Source organism: Choloepus didactylus, chromosome 8 (genome assembly GCF_015220235.1).
Source record: "Choloepus didactylus isolate mChoDid1 chromosome 8, mChoDid1.pri, whole genome shotgun sequence".
Lineage (NCBI taxonomy): Eukaryota > Metazoa > Chordata > Mammalia > Pilosa > Megalonychidae > Choloepus > Choloepus didactylus.
The window spans coordinates 76,183,527-76,202,575 of record NC_051314.1 but is presented as its reverse complement, the minus strand read 5'-3'; the positions used below and the strand labels follow the sequence as shown (position 1 = coordinate 76,202,575).

The window sequence follows — 19,049 nt, the reverse complement described above, 5'->3', positions numbered from 1 at the left end:
GCTACCATCACCACCATCTATTACAAAACATTTCCATCTTTCCAAATAGGAACACTACATTTTTTTAAGCAGTTTTATGCACACACTATACAATCCGTCCAGAACACTGTACATTTTAAGCTTTAACTTCCCATATCCACCTCTGTCCGTTGGTAACCTATATTCTGGATTCTGACTCTGAGTTTGCTTATTCCAATTGTTTCATATCAGTGAGATCATATAATATTTGTCCTTTTCTGCCTGGCTTATTGCACTCAACATGATGTCTTCAAAGTTCATCCATGTTGTTGCATATATCAGGACTTCATCCTTTTTACGGCTGAATAGTATTCCATTTTTATATACACATTTTGTTTATCCATTCATCAGTTATGGGCACTTGGGTTGCTGGTTCTGTCTTAAATCTTAACTATTTTCTGTCCCCTTAACTCTGAACTTTTTTTGCCTTCTCCCATCTACCTCATTGCCATTCCATATGGTAATATCTGCCTTCTGTTTTCCATGACACTACCCTGAAGTGAAAAGTGGAGACACTCCCATCTACAGTCTATTATTTTCCATGCCCCACTGAAACAGATGCTGATCAAAAGTGGAGGGTTTTTGGCCTGATGTGCTCAAATGTCCAATTCCTAAAACACCAAGGTTTCAAAGGGAGAAAGAGTTTATTGCTAAGCATGAAGCAGATCAGATGGCCTATCAGCCTAAAAACCTGTATCCCCAAACTGCAATAACTTTGATAGTTTTATAGTAACAAAAGATGGGCAGGTTTTAGGATAATGAGTAAAATGGCTCGAGATGACAAAGTTAGAGATGACCTAATCATTGAGCATGCGCAGACTGATTATATGCTACGGCTCATGTTAGACAGGCCAATTTTTGTTAGATCTAGCTTTGTCTAGTAAGATAGTTTAGGGATTGGGCTGGGTTAGTTCTGGACTGACTCAAGTTCCTTCATTAATAAACATTAGAGGCTGTCTTTTGTGATTTTAAGGCTCTAAAGTTGAAAAACAGGATAAGGCGGTACAAGTGCAGCCAGTCAAAAGATTTTTATAATCACAAGATAAAGCTTATACAATCATTATCAAAGATTGAGGCAGCTTAGGTATAGTTCAGTAATTTCAGGTACTTCCTTCTGGAGAGTCTAATATACTAAAAAGTAAGAACAGCATATATATAATGATCCCGTAATCATAATTATTTGTTAATTCTGAATTTCTCGGTTACAATTACAATTCCTCCCTTTTATTTTTGTTCATTCCTCAATCTTTAGGGTGACAAACATTCTGACTTATTCATGCTGAAAAGGGGTGTCAACATTATTGGGTAGAGGAATGAACCTGGTTGTCTTTCTTGGAAAGACTGGTACCTCCGGGTTTCAGGGCTTAATTGGCATAGGAAAAATCCAGAGGCTTTAAGTCTCCGAAAAATAAACTTCATAAGTAAAATTTTTGTAAAGTCTTGGATAGAACCTAGGGTATTCTTTAAGGTTGGGGCTTGGCATACTGTGGCATATTCAGATTTGACTGTAATCTGTGTAAGAGTAACCTCTAGAATGACCTCTTGACTCTATTTGAAATCTCCTAGCCACTGAAACCTTATTTTATTTCTTAACTCCCTTTTGGTCGAGAAAGAAATGCCAATCCCACAGTGCCAGAGTCATGTCCCACGTTGCCAGGGATACTTACACCCTTGGAAGTTGTTCCGGTTTGCTAATGCTGCCGTTATGCAAAACACCAGAAATGGATTGGCTTTTAAAAAGGGGGTTTATTTGGTTACAAAGTTACAGTCTGAAGGCCATAAAGTATCCAAGGTAAGGCATCAACAACCGGGTACCTTCACTGAAGGATGGCCATTGGCATCTGGAAAACCTCTGTTAGCTCAGAAGGCATGTGACTGGCATCTGCTTGCTCCCAGGTTGTGTTTCAAAATGGCGTTCTCCAAAATGTTGCTCTTGGGGCATTTTGCTTTCCCTTAGCTGCAGCTCCTCTTCAAAATGTCACTCTCAGTTGCTCTGAGGTCCTTCTGCCTATGAACTCATTTATATGACTCCACTGATCCAATTAACACCCACCGTGAATGGGCAGGGTAACATCTCCGCGGAAATTATCCAGTCAAACGTTTCACTCACAGTTGATTGAGTCACATCTCCATGGAAACACTCAATCAAAGGATTCCAACCTAATCAACACTAATACGTCTACCCCCACAAGACTGCATCAAAGAACTTGGCGTTTTGGGGTATATAATACATCCAAACTGGTACATTCCACCCCCTGGACCCCAAAATGACATGATCTTTCAATATACAAAATACATTCATTCCATCACAATATCACAAAAACCTAAACATTTCAGTAACAATAGGTAAGTACAAGATCCTAGTTACAGGTGTTGTCTGTCCTAAGGCAAATTTCTCCTCTATCTGTGGACCTGTGAAATTTAGAACAAGTTATCTGCTTCCAATATACAAAGGAGGGACAGTCATAGGATAAACATTCCTGTTGCCATAAGGAGAAACTGAAAGGAAAGCAGGGTTTAAGGGACCAAAACAATTCCTAAAATCCACAGGGCAAACTCCATTAGATTTCAAACTCTGAGGGTCATTTACAGAATGACGTTGCATCCTTTGGGCTTGAGAGAGCAGAAGTCCAACACTTTCTAAGGGCCTTCTTGGCAGCCCTTTCCTCTCCAAATGCTGGGGTGAGTTCTCCAACATGTCCACACACTGGGGAGACCACCTTTTCAGCCCCACCCTCCTCAAACATTGGGGTGCTACCCAGACTCTGCCTCTCTGGGACAAAGGCTCTCCCCTCTCCGAACAGTGAGGTGGCAGCCAGGCTCTCCCCAGTCCCCGAGGAATGTGCTCCACCCTCTCTGAGGCCTGGGTTGGCAGCACTCTTCCTGAGCACTGAGGCAGAATGCCTGCCCTCCTCCTCCGGGGCAAACTCACCCTTTCCACATGCGTGGGCCACTCCACTCTCCCAGCATGAGACCTCTTCTCCAGACCTCAATCTCCATTGCTCTGTGTTTCAAGAAATTTTTCCTTTATTTTGTTCCTCTGTCCCTTCCAGTCAAGGCCAACCATGGCTCTGGCTATACAGTTCTCTCAAAAATCTCACTGGCTTGGCATGAAGCACACAGGGGTCAAAACTGTCAGACAATAGGACTTTCCACAAATCCTTTCTGGATAACTCTATCTCCTATCCTGGCCTGTACTGAAATTGCAGTCAGTTTCCATGTTTGGTTAAATCCTCATGTGGGGCTGTAGCCTCTGGGGTTTCACTTTCTGGAAGCCCAGAATCTTTCAAATCATCAAATTCTGATTTCTTTTTACCCAAGAGTTCATTTCTCAGTTTATTTCTGTCCTGTTGCATTTCACCATAAGCTGCAAGGAGAAGCCAGGCTGGACTTTTGATACTTAGTATCTAAATCTCCTCAGCTAAGTAACCCAGCTCCTCACTTTCAAATTCTGCCTTCCATCAGACACGAGGACACAATTTTGCCAAATTCTCTGCCACTTTAAAACAAGGATCGCCTTTCTTCCAGTTGGCAATGACACATTCATAATTTCTGTTTAAGACCTCATCAGAACTATCTGTAGAGTCCATAATTCTACCAACAGTCTCTTCAAAGCAGTCTAGGCCTTTTCCATCAAGCTCCTCAAAATTCTTCCAGAAGCTTCCCCTTGTCTATTTTTTTTTATTTTTATTTTTTTTTGAGAAGGAGAAACAAAATTTTATTCTAAAAATAGATCTCAGTAACAATAAAATATCAAAAGCTGGTCACTATTAAAAAAAGAAAACAAAGAAAAAAAAGTAACAGGAAATTGCCTAAAATTTGTTTTCTAAATACAAAAAGTGCCACTGAAATTTCTGCCAACTCTCATTTATCTGTGTTTGAATTATTCATCTTATAGATTATCCAAGGAAACTTTAAAATCCTACATTGGCTTTTGCCTAATATTTAGACATACATCTGGGTTGCTTTTATAGTCAGATACATTCTCAAGGAATGTAAATACATTTGAACATCTATTTAAGTACACATAATTAGGAAGATAAATCTGCACTCAGATAACATGTCCTAGAGCAAAACATTGCTTTGCATCACTATTTCCTTAAAAAAAAAAAAACAAAAAAACAACTGACTGCACTGATAAAGTACTGGTATTTAAAACTAACAAATTCTACTACTTAGGTACAGAAAAAAGATGGTAACTAAAATAATTTCAAACTCATAGCAAAGTTAACTATTTTCAAGGAAAACAATGACATTTGGTACTTAAAAAGTGGTTTTGCATCTTCAAAGTGCTAAAAAAGAAACAAATATTCAAGAAAAAATTCAGCTCTACCCACAAAGTTCTGACTGACTGGAAGTCTGAAATATCAAGAATGCAAAAGACAAAACAAGTTAAATTTAAAAGGCCCCCACTACTATAAAGGATATCTTAATTGTATTTTGCAAAGAAACTGAAGCAGTGGTTGAATAACCAATTTAGGACAAAGTTAGTAATATACAACTCACCTATCAATCCACACCTCCTCAAATTATTCTAAACACATGTATTTCATAAAATTTCCTCCAACTGCATGTGTTACATACATCCTATCACAAACATATTCTGGATAATTGTTATCATCAATATTTATCACCATGGTCATAATGTACAACAAGTAGAAATGATCCTTTAAACCAAGATTCTTGGTATCTGGCATTCTCAGCAAACCAAAAGCTGATCACAAGTCATATTTTATTTCTATTAAATTTAGACACACATTTATTAGGACCTCTTAACTCATTTTTGGACTATGTCAGATAATGGTGTGCTTTACTTTGGCCATCTGAGATAGGAATACTATCTTAGTATTTACAGTATGCCTAAATACCTTCTTTGTCAAACCTTGACCCTGAGTTTTGAGTACAGGTATATAAACTAAAAAACTGAAAATATTCCAGAATACATTAGCTAGTTCTGGTGTCCCTACAATACTGTGCTTTTCCCCGATTAACATAATGCATCTAAAAGTACCCCCTCTTCAGAACTGAGAAACGAGAGTGGTCTGGGGAAATACCCAAATAAGGAAAGAGGAAATTTCCTGTCTTAAAAATTTGTTTTAAAACCTCAAAATAATTCATTCCAAAATATACTTGTGTTTGTTCTAGTATAAAAATGCTCTTTCCCCACATCTTTCCAATAAAATTTGTAAGGCATAAAAATGCAGCATTTTCATCCTGCAGCTTTTAGTATCCTTGGGGGAGCCCCCTAATCCCTGGCTTGTTAAACAGCATTAATCTATAGTTTTGACTATATGGAATTCTAAACACTGTTTTGGAAATCATATCAAGGACTTCTTTTTTTTTAAGTTATGTTTGTTTACACTCCATCAGACATTTCCAAATATTGAAAGCAGCTCTGCATCTCTTAAAAATATTTACTAAATATAAAATTAAAATTAAGTGAATATGACATAAAAAGCAATTTCCAGTGATGACAATATTCTTACAGTAGCAAATAATCTACTTCTAGGAGTTCTCTCCTATAATGCAAGGATTATTTAAATAGCAACAACTAAGTCTTTAAAACACTATCACGGAAGAGGTGGGGCAAGATGGTAGACTGGTGAGCTGTATGTTTTAGTTACTCCTCCAGGAAAGTAGGTAGAAAGCCAGGAACTGCGTGGACTGGACACCACAGAGCAATCTGACTTTGGGCATACTTCATACAACACTCATGAAAACGTGGAACTGCTGAGATCAGCGAAATCTGTAAGTTTTTGCGGCCAGGGGACCCGCGCCCCTCCCTGCCAGGCTCAGTCCCGTGGGAGGAGGGGCTGTCAGCTCCGGGAAGGAGAAGGGAGAACTGCAGTGGCAGCCCTTATCAGAAACTCATTCTGCTGATCCAAACTCCAACCATAGATAGACGGAGACCAGACACCAGAGAATCTGAGAGCAGCCAGCCAAGCAGAGAGGAGACAGGCATAGAAAAAAACAACACGAAAAACTCCAAAATAAAAGCGGAGGATTTTTGGAGTTCTGGTGAACATAGAAGGGGGAAGGGCAGAGCTCAGGCCCGAGCTCAGGCCCTGAGGCGCATATGCAAATCCCGAAGAAAAGCTGATCTCTCTGCCCTGTGGACCTTTCCTTAATGGCCCTGGTTGCTTTGTCTCCTAGCATTTCAATAACCCATTAGATCTCTGAGGAGGGCCCTTTTCCTTTTTTTTTTTTTTTTTAATCCTTTTTTCTTTTTCTAAAACAATTACTCTAAGAAGCCCAATACAGAAAGCTTCAAAGACTTGCTATTTGGGCAGGTCAAGTCAAGAGCAGAACTAGGAGAGCTCTGAGACAAAACGCAATAATCCAGGGGCTGAGAAAATTCACTAAACACCACAACTTCCCAAGAAAAGGGGGGTGTCCGCTCACAGCCATCATCTTGGTGGACAGGAAACACTCCTGCCCATCGCCAGCCCCATAGACCAGAACTGCCCCAGACAACCCAGTGTGATGGAAGCGCTTCAAATAACAGGCACACACCACAAACCTGGGCGTGGACATTAGCCTCCCCTGCAACCTCAGCTGATTGTCCCAGAGTTGGGAAGGTAGAGCAGTGTGAATTAACAAAGCCCCATTCAGCCATCATTTCAGCAGACTGGGAGCCTCCCTACACAGCCCAGCAGCCCAGAACTGCCCTGGGGGAATGGCACTCACCTGTGACATAGCACAGTCATCCCTCAACAGAGGACCCGGGGTGCACGGCCTGGAAGAGGGGCCCACTTGCAAGTCTCAGGAGCCATACGCCAATACCAAGGACTTGTGGGTCAGTGGCAGAGACAAACTGTGGCAGGACTCAACTGAAGGATTAGACTATTGCAGCAGCTTTAAAACTCTAGGATCACCAGGGAGATTTGATTGTTAGAGCCACCCCCCCCCCGACTGCCCAGAAACACGCCCCATACACAGGGCGGGCAACACCAACTACACACGCAAGCTTGGTACACCAATTGGATCCCATAAGACTCACTCCCCCACTCACCAAAAAGGCTAAGCAGGGGAGAACTGGCTTGTGGAGAACAGGTGGCTCGGGGACACCACCTGCTGGTTAGTTAGAGAAAGTGTACTCCACGAAGCTGTAGATCTGATAAATTAGAGATAAGGACTTCAATTGGTCTACAAATCCTAAAAGAACCCTATCAAGTTCAGCAAATGCCACGAGGCCAAAAACAACAGAAAATTATAAAGCATATGAAAAAACCAGACGATATGGATAACCCAAGCCCAAGCACCCAAATCAAAAGACCAGAAGAGACACAGCACCTAGAGCAGCTACTCAAAGAACTAAAGATGAACAATGAGACCATAGTACGGGAGACAAAGGAAATCAAGAAGAACCAAGAAGAGCATAAAGAAGACATTGCAAGACTAAATAAAAAAATGGATGATCTTATGGAAATTAAAGAAACTGTTGACCAAATTAAAAAGATTCTGGACACTCATAGTACAAGACTAGAGGAAGTTGAACAACGAATCAGTGACCTCGAAGATGACAGAATGGAAAATGAAAGCATAAAAGAAAGAATGGGGAAAAAAATTGAAAAAATCGAAATGGACCTCAGGGATATGATAGATAATATGAAACGTCCAAATATAAGACTCATTGGTGTCCCAGAAGGGGAAGAAAAGGGTAAAGGTCTAGGAAGAGTATTCAAAGAAATTGTTGAGGAAAACTTCCCAAATCTTCTAAACAACATAAATACACAAATCATAAATGCTCAGCGAACCCCAAATAGAATAAATCCAAATAAACCCACTCCGAGACATATACTGATCACACTGTCAAACACAGAAGAGAAGGAGCAAGTTCTGAAAGCAGCAAGAGAAAAGCAATTCACCACATACAAAGGAAACAGCATAAGACTAAGTAGTGACTACTCAGCAGCCACCATGGAGGCGAGAAGGCAGTGGCATGATATATTTAAAATTCTGAGTGAGAAAAATTTCCAGCCAAGAATACTTTATCCAGCAAAGCTCTCCTTCAAATTTGAGGGAGAGCTTAAATTTTTCACAGACAAACAAAAGCTGAGAGAATTTGCTAACAAGAGACCTGCCCTACTGGAGATACTAAAGGGAGCCCTACAGACAGAGGAACAAAGAAAGGACAGAGAGACTTGGAGAAAGGTTCAGTACTAAAGAGATTCAGTATGGGTACAATAAAGGATATTAATAGACAGAGGGGGAAAAATATGACAAACATAAACCAAAGGGTAAGATGGCTGATTCAAGAAATGCCTTCACGGTTATAACGTTGAATGTAAATGTATTAAACTCCCCAATTAAAAGATATAGATTCGCAGAATGGATCAAAAAAAATGAACCATCAATATGTTGCATACAAGAGACTCATCTTAGACACAGGGACACAAAGAAACTGAAAGTGAAAGGATGGAAAAAAATATTTCATGCAAGCTACAGCCAAAAGAAAGCAGGTGTAGCAATATTAATCTCAGATAAAATAGACTTCAAATGCAGGGATGTTTTGAGAGACAAAGAAGGCCACTACATACTAATAAAAGGGGCAATTCAGCAAGAAGAAATAACAATCGTAAATGTCTACGCACCCAATCAAGGTGCCACAAAATACATGAGAGAAACACTGGCAAAACTAAAGGAAGCAATTGATGTTTCCACAATAATTGTGGGAGACTTCAACACATCACTCTCTCCTATAGATAGATCAACCAGACAGAAGACCAATAGGGAAACTGAAAACCTAAACAATCTGATAAATGAATTCGATTTAACAGACATATACAGGACTTTACACCCCAAATCACCAGGATACGCATACTTTTCTAGTGCTCATGGAACTTTCTCCAGAATAGATCATATGCTGGGACATAAAACAAGCCTCAATAAATTTAAAAAGATTGAAATTATTCAAAGCACATTCTCTGACCACAATGGAATACAATTAGAAGTCAATAACCATCAGAGACTTAGAAAATTCACAAATACCTGGAGGTTAAACAACACACTCCTAAACAATCAGTGGGTTAAAGAAGAAATAGCAAGAGAAATTGCTAAATATATAGAGACGAATGAAAATGAGAACACAACATACCAAAACCTATGGGATGCAGCAAAAGCAGTGCTGAGGGGGAAATTTATAGCACTAAACGCATATATTAAAAAGGAAGAAAGAGCCAAAATCAAAGAACTAATGGATCAACTGAAGAAGCTAGAAAATGAACAGCAAACCAATCCTAAACCAAGTAGAAGAAAAGAAATCACAAGGATTAAAGCAGAAATAAATGACATAGAGAACAAAAAAACAATAGAGAGGATAAATACCACCAAAAGTTGGTTCTTTGAGAAGATCAACAAGATTGACAAGCCCCTAGCTAGACTGACAAAATCAAAAAGAGAGAAGACCCATATAAACAAAATAATGAATGAAAAAGGTGACATAACTGCAGATCCTGAAGAAATTAAAAAAATTATAAGAGGATACTATGAACAACTGTATGGCAACAAACTGGATAATGTAGAGGAAATGGACAATTTCCTGGAAACATATGAACAACCTAGACTGACCAGAGAAGAAATAGAAGACCTCAACCAACCCATCACAAGCAAAGAGATGCAATAAGTCATCAAAAATCTTCCCACAAATAAATGCCCAGGGCCAGATGGCTTCACAGGGGAATTCTACCAAACTTTCCAGAAAGAACTGACACCAATCTTACTCAAACTCTTTCAAAACATTGAAGAAAATGGAACACTACCTAACTCATTTTATGAAGCTAACACCAATCTAATACCAAAACCAGGCAAAGATGCTACAAAAAAGGAAAACTACCGGCCAATCTCCCTAATGAATATAGATGCAAAAATCCTCAACAAAATACTTGCAAATCGAATCCAAAGACACATTAAAAAAATCATACACCATGACCGAGTGGGGTTTATTCCAGGCATGCAAGGATGGTTCAACATAAGAAAATCAATGTATTACAACACATTAACAAGTCAAAAGGGAAAAATCAATTGATCATCTCAATAGATGCTGAAAAAGCATTTGACAAAATCCAACATCCATTTTTGATAAAAACACTTCAAAAGGTAGGAATTGAAGGAAACTTCCTCAACATGATAAAGAGCATATATGAAAAACCCACAGCCAGCATAGTACTCAATGGTGAGAGACTGAAAGCCTTCCCTCTAAGATCAGGAACAAGACAAGGATGCCCGCTGTCACCACTGTTATTCAACATTGTGCTGGAAGTGCTAGCCAGGGCAATCCGGCAAGACAAAGAAATAAAAGGCATACAAATTGGAAAAGAAGAAGTAAAACTGTCATTGTTTGCAGATGACATGATCTTACATCTAGAAAACCCTGAGAAATCGACGATACAGCTACTAGAGCTAATAAACAAATTTAGCAAAGTAGCGGGATACAAGGTTAATGCACATAAGTCAGTAATGTTTCTATATGCTAGAAATGAACAAACTGAAGAGACACTCAAGAAAAAGATACCATTTTCAATAGCAACTAAAAAAATCAAGTACCTAGGAATAAACTTAACCAAAGATGTAAAAGACCTATACAAGGAAAACTACATAACTCTACTAAAAGAAATAGAAGGGGACCTTAAAAGATGGAAAAATATTCCATGTTCATGGATAGGAAGACTGAATGTCATTAAGATGTCAATTCCACCCAAACTCATCTACAGATTCAATGCAATCCCAATCAAAATTCCAACAACCTACTTTGCAGACTTGGAAAAGCTAGTTATCAAATTTATTTGGAAAGGGAAGATGCCTCGAATTGCTAAAGACACTCTAAAAAGAAAAACGAAGTGGGAGGACTTACACTCCCTGACTTTGAAGCTTATTATAAAGCCACAGTTGCCAAAACAGCATGGTACTGGCACAAAGATAGACATATAGATCAATGGAATCGAATTGAGAATTCAGAGATAGACCCTCAGATCTATGGCCGACTGATCTTTGATAAGGCCCCCAAAGTCACTGAACTGAGTCATAATGGTCTTTTCAACAAATGGGGCTGGGAGAGTTGGATATCCATATCCAAAAGAATGAAAGAGGACCCCTACCTCACCCCCTACACAAAAATTAACTCAAAATGGACCAAAGATCTCAATATAAAAGAAAGTACCATAAAACTCCTAGAAGATAATGTAGGAAAACATCTTCAAGACCTTGTATTAGGCGGCCACTTCCTAGACTTTACACCCAAAGCACAAGCAACAAAAGAGAAAATAGATAAATGGGAACTCCTCAAGCTTAGAAGTTTTTGCACCTCAAAGGAATTTCTCAAAAAGGTAAAGAGGCAGCCAACTCAATGGGAAAAAATTTTTGGAAACCATGTATCTGACAAAAGACTGATATCTTGCATATATAAAGAAATCCTACAACTCAATGACAATAGTACAGTCGGCCCAATTATACAATGGGCAAAAGATATGAAAAGACAGTTCTCTGAAGAGGAAATACAAATGGCCAAGAAACACATGAAAAAATGTTCAGCTTCACTAGCTATTAGAGAGATGCAAATTAAGACCACAATGAGATACCATCTAACACCGGTTAGAATGGCTGCCATTAAGCAAACAGGAAACTACAAATGCTGGAGGGGATGTGGAGAAATTGGAACTCTTATTCATTGTTGGTGGGACTGTATAATGGTTCAGCCACTCTGGAAGTCAGTCTGGCAGTTCCTTAGAAAACTAGATATAGAGTTACCATTCGATCCAGCGATTGCACTTCTCGGTATATACCCGGAAGATCGGAAAGCAGTGACACGAACAGATATCTGCACGCCAATGTTCATAGCAGCATTATTCACAATTGCCAAGAGATGGAAACAACCCAAATGTCCTTCAACAGATGAGTGGATAAATAAAATGTGGTATATACACACGATGGAATACTACGCGGCAGTAAGAAGGAACGATCTCGTGAAACATATGACAACATGGATGAACCTTGAAGACATAATGCTGAGCGAAATAAGCCAGGCACAAAAAGAGAAATATTATATGCTACCACTAATGTGAACTTTGAAAAATGTAAAACAAATGGTTTATAATGTAGAATGTAGGGGAACTAGCAATAGAGAGCAATTAAGGAAAGGGGAACAATAATCCAAGAAGAACAGATAAGCTATTTAACATTCTGGGGATGCCCAGGAATGACTATGGTCTGTTAATTTCTGATGGATATAGTAGGAGCAAGTTCACAGAAATGTTGCTATATTAGGTAATTTTCTTGGGGTAAAGTAGGAACATGTTGGAAGTTAAGCAGTTATCTTAAGTTAGTTGTCTTTTTCTTACTCCCTTGTTATGGTCTCTTTGAAATGTTCTTTTATTGTATGTTTGTTTTCTTTTTAACTTTTTTTTCATACAGTTGATTTAAAAAAGAAGGGAAAGTTAAAAAAAAAAATAAAGAAAAACAAGGGAAAAAAAAAGATGTAGTGCCCCCTTGAGGAGCCTGTGGAGAATGCAGGGGTATTCGCCTACCCCACCTCCATGGTTGCTAACATGACCACAGACATAGGGGACTGGTGGTTTGATGGGTTGGGCCCTCTACCACAGGTTTTACCCTTGGGAAGACGGTTGCTGCAAAGGAGAGGCTAGGCCTCCCTATGGTTGTGCCTAAGAGCCTCCTCCCGAATGCCTCTTTGTTGCTCAGATGTGGCCCTCTCTCTCTAGCTAAGCCAACTTGAAAGGTGAAATCACTGCCCTCCCCCCTACGTGGGATCAGACACCCAGGGGAGTGAATCTCCCTGGGAACGTGGAATACGACTCCCGGGGAGGAATGTAGACCTGGCATCGTGGGACGGAGAACATCTTCTTGACCAAAAGGGGGATGTGAAAGGAAATGAAATAAGCTTCAGTGGCAGAGAGATTCCGAAAGGAGCCGAGAGGTCACTCTGGTGGGCACTCTTATGCACACTTTAGACAACCCTTTTTAGGTTCTAAAGAATTGGGGTAGCTGGTGGTGGATACCTGAAACTATCAAACTACAACCCAGAACCCATGAATCTCGAAGACAGTTGTATAAAAATGTAGCTTATGAGGGGTGACAGTGGGATTGGGAATGCCATAAGGACCAAACTCCACTTTGTCTAGTTTATGGATCGATGTGTAGAAAAGTAGGGGAAGCAAACAAACAGACAAAGGTACCTAGTGTTCTTTTTTACTTCAATTGCTCTTTTTCACTCTAATTATTATTCTTGTTATTTTTGTGTGTGTGCTAATGAAGGTGTCAGGGATTGATTTAGGTGATGAATGTACAACTATGTAATGGTACTGTAAACAATCGAAAGTACGATTTGTTTTGTATGACTGCGTGGTATGTGAATATATCTCAATAAAATGATGATTAAAAAAAAAAAAAAAAAAAAAAAATAAACCTATCTTGTATTAGGAAGAAAATGGCGGCACAGAGAGTAGAAGCTAGTTAGTCCCCCTGGAACAACTAATAAACAACCAGGAACAACTAGTAAGTAATCTGGAATAACTGCGGAGGAACAAAAGTGACAGTCCACTCATCATACACCAACCTGAATTGGGAAGAATGCCCAAGATCGCAATATAAAATCTGTAAGTGGAGAGAATCTAAGATGGCGGCTAGGAGAGATGAGGCAAAACAATACCTCCATGAAAAATACTAGATAAAAAACAGAAAGTGACCCAGAACACCAGCTCTAGCGCCAGTCCACCAGTCCAATGACGGACAAGGTCTGCTCAATCCACAGGGACCGTGCACTTGGTGAAACTGGGAGTCTGCATTCTGAAACGAGTGAGCGAACCTGCTGAGTGTCTGGCAGCCATGCTGTGGTGTGGGGAAACCATGGGTTGGCGTTTGGAGGCGTACTAGTTCTTTTTTAAAAAAAAACCCAGGAGTGGCTGCAGATACGGCAGCAAGAACCACACAATGAAGCGCAGCAGGAACAGGCTGTGGGTATGCCTCAACATCTGGTGTGGAAGATAGCCTTTCGTGGACCCACTGCTAATTATCTCGGAGTGGGGAGGGCAGAGTGAGCTCAAAGGAGAAAAAAAACACGCCCCTTGCAGCCATCTTCCCAGCGGGCTGGGGACGCTCCTGCCCGGTGCTGGAGCCCCGGACCAGAGCTGTACCAAGGGACCCAGTGTGACGGGAAGCGTTTCCCGCAACACCGTGCACATACCACAATATTGGGCGTGGACAGTGGCCTTTAGCACGCCCACAGCTGGTTGTCCTGGAGCTGGGAAGGCAGAGCTCTGCAAAAAGGGGGAGGTTAACACGCCCCATTCAGCCATCTTTACAGCAGGCTGCGAACGCCCCTGCACAGCCCAGGGCTTCCCTTGAAGGAAGGCGCGCACTTGTGACATAGCACAGCGTTCCCCCAGCAGAGGCCCTCGAAGGGCATGGCTGGGAAGAGGAACCCACCCAGAAATCCCAGGGACCCTAGGCCAATACCAAGGACTTGTGGGTCAGCAGCAGAAATAATCTGTGGTGAGACTGAAATGAAGGTTCAGACTCTTGCAACAGCCTTAAATCTCCAGGAACACCTGGGAGGTTTGATCATTAAAGCCGCCCTGCTTCCCTAACCGCTCAGACACACACCCCACATTCAGGGTGGACAGCACCAACAACACACCCAAATTTGGTGCACCAGTAGAACCCCACAAGAAACAGATCCCCACACACCACAAAGACAAAGTTGGGAAGAACTGACTTGGGGGGAATAGGTGACTCATAGACACCATCTGCTGGTTAGAGAAAGTATACACCAACAAGCTGTAGATCTGACAAATTAGAGATTGTTATTTTTTATATCCAGAAAGAACCCTATCAAGTAAAGCAAATGCCAAGAGCCCAAAAACAACAGAAAATTTTAAAGCATATGAAAAAACCAGATGATATGGATAACCCAAACCCAAATACCCAAATCAAAAGATCAGAGGAGACACAGTACTTGGAGCAATTAATCAAAGAACTAAAGACAAACAACGAGAGCATGGCACAGGATATAAAGGACATGAAGAAGAACATGGCACAGGATATAAAGGGCATGCAGAAGACCCTAGAAGAGCATAAAGAAGAAATTACAAGAGTAAATAAAAAAACAGATGATCTTATGGAAATAAAAGAAACTGCTGACCAAATTAAAAAGATTCTGGATACTTATAATACAAGACTAGAGGAAGCTGAACAACGACTCAGCAACCTCAAGAACCACAGAACGGAAAATGAAAGAACGGAAGAATGAATGGGGAAAAAAATAAAAAAAAATTGAAATGGATCTCAGGAATACGATAGATAAAATAAAATGTTCAAATTTAAGACTCATTGGTGTCCCAGAAAGGGAAGAGAAGGGTAAAGGCCTAGAAAGAGTATTCAAAGAAATTGTTGGGGAAAACTTCCCCAAATGGCTACACAATATAAATACACAAAGCATAAATGCCCAGCGAACTCCAAATAGAATAAATCCAAATAAACCCATTCTAAGACATATTCTGATCAGACTCTCAAATACTGAAGAGAAGGAGCAAGTTCCGAAAGCAGCAAGAGAAAAGCAATTCACCACATACAAAGGAAACTACATAAGACTAAGTTGTGACTACTCAGTGGCCACCATGGAGGTGAGAAGGCAGTGGCATGACATATTTAAAATTCTGAGAGAGAAAAATTTCCAGCCAAGAATACTTTATCCAGCAAAACTCTCCATCAAATTTGAGGGAGAGCTTAAATTTTTCACAAATTGAGAAATTTTGCTAGTAAAAGACCTGCCCTACTTCAGATACTAAAGGGAGCCCTACTGACAGAGAAGTAAAGAAAAGAGAGAGAGATATAGAGAAATTTAACAGATATATATAGAACATTACATCCCAAATCACCAGGATACACATTCTTCTCTAGTAATCAAGGCACTTTCTCCATAACAGACCATAGGCTGGGACATACAACAACCCTCAATAAATTTAAAAAAATTGAAATTATTCAAAGCACATTCTCTGACCACAACGGAATACAAATAGCAGTCAATAACCATCAGAGACTTAGAAAATTCATAAACACCTGGAGGTTAAAAATGAGGGGGAGATGAAAACATTCCTGGATAATCAAAAGCTGAGGGACTTCATCACCAGTAGATCAGTCCTATAAGAAATGTGAAAGGGAATTGTGTAGGCTGAAAGGAAGGGACATTAAACAATTGACTGAAACCACATGAAGAAATAAAGATTTCCAGTAAAGATCACATGATAAATATAAATACCAAAAAAAAAAAAAAAAAAAAAAAAAAAAAAAAAAAAAAAAAAAAAAGCACAGGGTCATCTTGACCAAATTTTTAAAGGTAAAATTTAAAATTCATATCCAATTAAAATACATATGAAAAAAATTAAAACAAAATAAAGGAAAAGACAATAAAACAAAAATTCCTAAAAAAAAAAAAAAAAAATGTAGCTTATGAGGGGTGACAATGGGATTGGGAAAGCCATAAGGACCACACTCCACTTTGTCTAGTTTATGGATGGATGAGTAGAAAAATAGGGGAAGGAAACAAACAGACAAAGGTACCTAGTGTTCTTTTTTACTTCTATTGCTCTTTTTCACTCTAATTATTATTCTTGTTATTTTTGTGTGTGTGCTAATGAAGGTGCCAGGGATTGATTTGGGTGATGAATGTACCACTATGTAATGGTACTGTAAACAATCGAAAGTACGATTTGTTTTGTATGACTGCGTGGTATGTGAATATATCTCAATAAAATGAAGATTAAAAAAAAAAAGAGTAATGAAGAGGGTTGTCTACTTGTTGGGGAGTTGAAATGCAGTGCCTTTTGCTATAGTCAGAAATAATAAGAAAATTTAATTTCAGTTGCTACTAATAAAGAGAGATCTGTTAGAAATTGAAAAAAAAAACACTATCACGTTAAACATTGCAACTTACTGAAATAATAAAGAGAAAAGTCAAAGAGAATTTTGTATCAACTACCGCTGAAAGCTCAAAAGAAGTTATTACTAAAAATACATCCTCTCCAGTGCTCCACTGAATTTCTAAGAAGGTTAAGCTCAGATAATGTTTTTGGTTTTATTTGAAGATGTGTGTGTGTGTGTGTGTGTGTGTGTGTGTGTGTATGTTATGTTTCTAAACCAACTTATACTCGAAACATATCAAAAGTGCTGCTGCTTTTTGAAGAGACAAACTAAAATTATGCTTAGATTACTGAATTGTATTATTTCTGCTGTACAGCATTAGTAATTAAGATAAATTCAGCTCTGAAAGGCACTGGAATCCTTTGTGTGAGCAACAAAGACACTCGAAATCCTAAGTGCTGTGATGAGCTCCTTATTTACATACCCAGATGGCACCCTGCCCTGCAGTGACGATATCTTCCAATTACCGGCCTTATGTGACCAATGCCACAAAAAAAATGGGAGAGGACTTGCTTGTCTTACTCCGTATTTGCCAGAAGTGAATATAACTACTACACTGTTTATAAGCTCCAAATGTTCATTAAACAAAACACAAACCCAAACTTTTTTACCTTTAGTAATCATGAGGAACATTTGCATAATATATTTTACTATATGCATGGTCTGTTTATACTATTTTCAAGAAAATATTTTTTAAACTAATAATAAACCAAAATTAATTGATAGGGCTGCATCAATCTTTCTTCTTTACTTGGTCCTTGGATTTTCTTAAATGATGGCATCATGTTCATCAATGGTTCTATACCGAATGCCTCTTCTTGAGTAATATGTTTTGCATCCAAGGTAAAGAATAGATAAAACTCCCAGTGTTAACACAATACCACAAACAAAGCCGCCAATATCAAATTTTGATCCTTTATTTTCCTTAGAATTAACAGTTACTGTGATTTTTACTGATGAAGAAACAGATGTCACTGAACTATTATGGGTTGTGGCCATCTGGGATGTGTTTCGCAAAACACTTGTTGTACGGGGTGTAGACTTCAAGGTGGTGGAGGTATTTGTGGAGACCCCTGGTGTCACATCAAATGCTGCTTTGGGTTCTGCCACATTGCTTGAGATTGAGGAAACTGGAGTTGTTAACTGTTTCAAGGTGCCGTTGGACATTCCATTTGCATGGCTGGGTGGCAACTGTACGACATTCCCTGTTGTGTGGCAATGTTCTTTTGCGGAAGCATAGAATTCTTTGAGTTTGTATATCCCTCCGAATCTGCTGCGCTGTCCACGGTGGTCCCCCACAGGGCCAACACCCGCAGGGCCCCCAGGAGCAGCGCTGCCCAGTCACCTCGTGCACCGAGCCCCATTGTTCTGACAGAAGGACACGACGCCGCGTGGGACCCGAACTGAGGTCGTTGGCGGCGAGAACAGTTCCTCTGCGGACCCGGCACCAGCTTCGTGTCCCCTTCCGCCGCGCACGCCTCCCCTCAGGTTGCCTGCCCCCTGGATAACCAAATAGGGCGCGGGAGCAGAGCCTGGAGAGGGTGTCATTTGCCGAGCCCTGGCGGCGGAAACCCCCTTGTCTATTTAAAAAGCCATTCCAGCATGTTCGGTAATTGCAAGCTCAGCAGCACCAATACCCCACTCCTGGTACCAAAATCTGTTCTGGTTTGCTAATGCTGCCATTATGCAAAATACCAGAAATGGATTGGTTTTACAAAGGGGGTTTATTTGGTTACAAAGTTACAGTCTGAAGGCCATAATTGTCCAAGGTAAGGTATCAACAACCGGGTACCTTCACTGAAGGACGGCCATTGGCATCGGGAAATCCTATGTTAGCTTGGACGGCATGTGGCTGGCATCCGCTTGCTCCCAGGTTGTGTTTCAAAATGGAGTTCTCCAAAATGTTTCTCTTGGGCATTTTGTCCTCTCTTAGCTGCAGCTCCTCTTCAAAATGTCACTCTCAGTTGCTCTGAGGCCCTTCTTTTAACTTTTACAACTCCAGTAATTGAATTAATACCCACCCTGAATGGGCAGGGTAACACCTCCATGGAAGTTATCCAATCAAACATTTCACTCACAGTGGATTGAGTCACATCTCCACG

At 40.0% G+C, this 19,049-nt stretch overlaps 1 protein-coding gene and 1 long non-coding RNA gene across 2 annotated transcripts in view; both read right to left on the bottom strand.

The window, feature by feature from the left end:
- The window catches only part of LOC119542322, a 55,681-nt gene that overhangs the window by 6,771 nt on the left and 29,861 nt on the right, over nucleotides 1–19,049 (bottom strand). The gene's annotated exons all lie outside the window — the stretch shown is intronic.
- Nucleotides 17,599–18,311, bottom strand: LOC119542321 (porimin-like). The gene is given in 2 exon segments (XM_037846994.1): nucleotides 17,599–18,161; nucleotides 18,164–18,311. Coding segments are annotated over 2 exon segments (594 nt in total). The 3' UTR covers nucleotides 17,599–17,715.